At 51.6% G+C, this 3631-nt stretch overlaps 1 protein-coding gene across 1 annotated transcript; it reads left to right on the forward strand.

The window, feature by feature from the left end:
• Positions 1-23: 23 nt before the first annotated feature.
• On the forward strand, positions 24-3413 carry LOC104548600 (uncharacterized protein KIAA0247-like). Its single transcript, XM_010194671.1, has 3 exons — positions 24-115; positions 747-1171; positions 2955-3413. The coding sequence occupies exons 1-3, from the start codon at positions 24-26 to the stop codon at positions 2978-2980; spliced, it is 543 nt and encodes a 180-aa protein (XP_010192973.1). The 3' UTR covers positions 2981-3413.
• Positions 3414-3631: the final 218 nt, after the last annotated feature.

Consider the following 3631-nt stretch of genomic DNA (forward strand, 5'->3'; position numbering starts at 1 on the left):
AACCTGAGGTTGTTCCTGCCCAGATGCAGGATGAGGTCAACAAGGTCACTGTGACTCTGTTTCAAACCAGCTACCAGTACTCCTTAAATAAGAGCAGAGTCAGGACTGTCCAGCGGTGGGGAGGATGAGAGGTGGGGCCCTGGGGTCTGCCCTTTTGTGAAGAAGTCCAAGCCACTGGAGAAGAACAATTGGATCTCAGGACTCTGACTCATGAGCCGAGGTGATTTACACTGTGCCGATTACAGCTGCCTGCCCCACCCCGCCAGAGGTTATCTTGGCAGCAGCAGAGGTGGCAGAACAGGCAGTGCTGGGTGTTGCAGAATATAGCAGTGTAACAAGCTGAAATCAACGGTGGTCAGAGCTCTTTTTATCTGTGGGCTGTGACAGCAGAGGCCTCTGAGTCACGATCCTTGTCAGATGTAACTGTGGAGGCAGGCGAGGTGGGAGGCACCGTAACCTTTCCAGCTCTTGCTGCTGCATCCAGGCACTGAATTACAGCCCCTGCTCTTCTTTATGACAGTTCACAGTAGGGGTGCGAGGCAAATGGTTGGTTGACCTTATTAAACCACCATTCATGTTTCTGTCTGTTCTCCTCTAAATAAGTCAATGATGAGCATTGGAGCTCTGCTGTGGGAGGTCACTGGAGTTCTCAGTAAAATATATATATATAAAAAACAATATAAACGCTCAACTTAACTTTTTTTTTGTTCTTTTTCCCCTCTCTGCTCTTTGTTTCTGCTTTTGAGACGAGACCAAGGCGTGTCTGGAGATCAGGTCTCTATCGTGGTGGATGGGGTCCAAGTGGCGTTGCCGTCCTACGAAGAAGCAGTGTACGGCAGCACAGGGAACTGCATCCCGCCCTCGGACTCCCGCGTGCAGATCGTGCTCTCAGAGGGGGCCGGGCAGAACGGAGCCAGAGAGATGCAGCAGCAGCAGGACCAAGGGGCTCGCAGTAGCTTTGAAAGAGAAGATGAAGCCCCTGGACATTCTGGACTGTGTGAAGCCAGCGGCTCTCAGCGCTCTGAAACTGTTCTTGTGCATCAGGCTGCTACCTCTTCCTGGGTAGCCGGCATGGTTAGCAGTAGAGCTGCTCACAAAGAGGTCCAAGATTCAGAAGGCAGTGACATACAAAGCCTTTTATCGCTCACTTCCTCTGAGGAATACACAGATGGTAGGTGACTTGGGCAAGGGGCACTGAATGAGGCCCTGGTAAGAGCAGGTTCTGCAGTGACTGTCTAGGGTGAAGATGGCAATGAATGCCCCATGTGTGTCAGGCACCAGAGGAGCTTTTGAAGAGCAGTGTCCCAGTCTCCGTGGCATGTTTCACCACTCGGAGGTGCAAGCAGTTTTTAATACAGCCTTCTGAAGTGTGTGGCTCTCAGACTGGGAGCCTGGAGCAGTCTGGAAAGACTGTTGGGGTTCTGCTGCTCACTCTTGTTGTCTGAGCGAAGGATTTGCAGAGAAATGCCAGCCTCCAGCATTATAGTTCAAATATAGTTAAATAGTTGTGTTTGTGGAAAACGAGCTGGTGGGAGTGGGAGGATACGCTTGCAAGACAAATCCTTTGTGATATTTGGGCTACTTCATTTTTAGGCTGCTTTAGTAAGGAGCTTGCCGCCAGAGTGCATACAGTGCTGCAGCCCTGGCCTGTGAGAAGACCTAAAAGAGATGTGCTTGACCTTACTGCACAGGGCAGAGGGGCAAGTCTGTTAGTGCATCTCATGTCCTTGACTTCTGTTCTGCCCTCAGGGAGTGGCTTTGCAATGCTCGAGCTGATGTGGAGCTGCAGCTCCAGATTGCTTCTGCAGAGACTGCAAGAAGTGTAACTGGCTTGTAGATAGCTCAGGGTTAGGGCTTCTCCTTTCCATGGTGTCAAGCCCTACAGCTGCAGCAATGCCATCCAAAACTCTTGCAGTAAAACCAGATAAAAGGGTTTTCTGCTAAAGGGTGGAAATGGCAACACGTCCCAACGTGGGCGTTAAACCTCAAGTACATAAAGAGCAGAAATCCAGAAGTGGAGCTCAATAAAAGATGTCCACGGTGTAGAAATTAGAGGATGCTACCTCTGCACTGTGTCACTTTTATCACTGCCTGAAACATTTGTTGTCTCTAAAGCTGCTTTGTGCAGTGACAGATTGCCCCTTGCAGCAGGAGACCCTAACGCTTGTGCTTATGGCCCAGAGATGAGGAAGCTGCAGCTACTGGAGGACGTTGCATTTCATCAAGTCAGATAAGGGCAGGTGTGGGCCGTGTGTCTCCAGCCCATCCTTGCCACAGTGAGAACCATTTCGTGGGCATTTTGAGGAGCTAAAGTGTTGATGAGGTCATGGGAAAGAAGGAAACTGGAATTTGTAAGGGAAGTTATTGCCTTCCTCTAAACAGTATTGGTGAAGCTTTGCTGGGAACACCGTGTCTTGTGGTGAGACCCCCAGTTCAAGGAGGAGCTGCAGGCCTCTGAAGACATCCAGGGGCTTGTGGGGAGTGACTGAGGGAGCTGGGCTTCCTTAGTCCGGTGCAGAAGCAGCTGAGGGCCGAGCCAGCATTGGAGTACAATGACTTTACAGAGACTTGAAAAGACTGTGAAGCCAAACCCTTCTCAGCCAGGTGGTGTAACCTTGGGCAACGGCTGAAAGCTGCAACTTCATAGATGAAGATTGGTATTAGGAAAATATTCTGTGCTAGGAGGGCAGTGCAGGACCAGGTGGACACCCAGAGGTGATGGGGTGTCTGTCCTTGGAGATTTTCAAGGCTGGAGCTGGCAGTGGTCCTGCTCGTGGGGCAGGTTGGAGCAGAGCGCTCCAGAGGTCCCGTCTGCTGTGTTGTGGTGACAGGAAGACCCCACTGCATTGTAACGCTGTGGAAGTGGGAGCCTGCCTGCCTCTCAACAGTAGTTTTTCTGGTGTGTGTTGAACTGCAAACGTTTGACTATTTTCTCTTCTCTCCCCACCATTCAGATATTCCCTTACTGAAGGAAGCATGAGGCCTGCTGTGTTTGTCTAGCCTTCTCCCTCTTGGATTTCGTCCTCCTCCCCTTCTCCTGCCTTTGGGACAGAAGCACTCTGTGCAGCCTTCCCCGTCCTCGCGAGCTGTACCCTGGATACCTCCAAGCAGAGACGCCCTCAAGCTGAAGATCCAAAGGATGTCGCCAGGTTGCCTCCTGGATGCACCAGTGGGGTTGGTGCAGCGCTGGCTTCCCCATTCCATCTGCAGCGGGGGCTCAAGGAACAGAATGGATTTGAGCTCTCCTCTCCTCTTCCCCAGCCAGATGTTTGACAGCAGCCTCTGAAGAGCTGCTCTTTTCTCGTGCCTTTCTCCTCCTCACACCGGCTTGTTGCAGCTTATCAGCCTCTCCAGCCCTTCTGCTGCCCAGAGAGCAGGGGCTAAGGCCGCTTGCTCACTGGGTGTAGACACTTGATATATACATACGTATGTTATATAGGCTCTTTTTCCAGCATCCTTTTTGTGATAGGGCAGGGCAAAACTCCTCACTGGGACTGAAGCTGGGCTTGGGAGGGACTCCAGTTAAGGGGCAGCCTCAGATGCCACGGGCTGTGTGACAGCTTAGCTGTGCAATAACAGTTCATTGAGCATCGCTAGAGCACTGGGGGCTGGGAAGTCCAACATGCAGGAA

The sequence above is a fragment of the Mesitornis unicolor genome, unplaced genomic scaffold, assembly GCF_000695765.1.
Source record: "Mesitornis unicolor isolate BGI_N332 unplaced genomic scaffold, ASM69576v1 scaffold3331, whole genome shotgun sequence".
Classification (NCBI taxonomy): Eukaryota; Metazoa; Chordata; class Aves; order Mesitornithiformes; family Mesitornithidae; genus Mesitornis; species Mesitornis unicolor.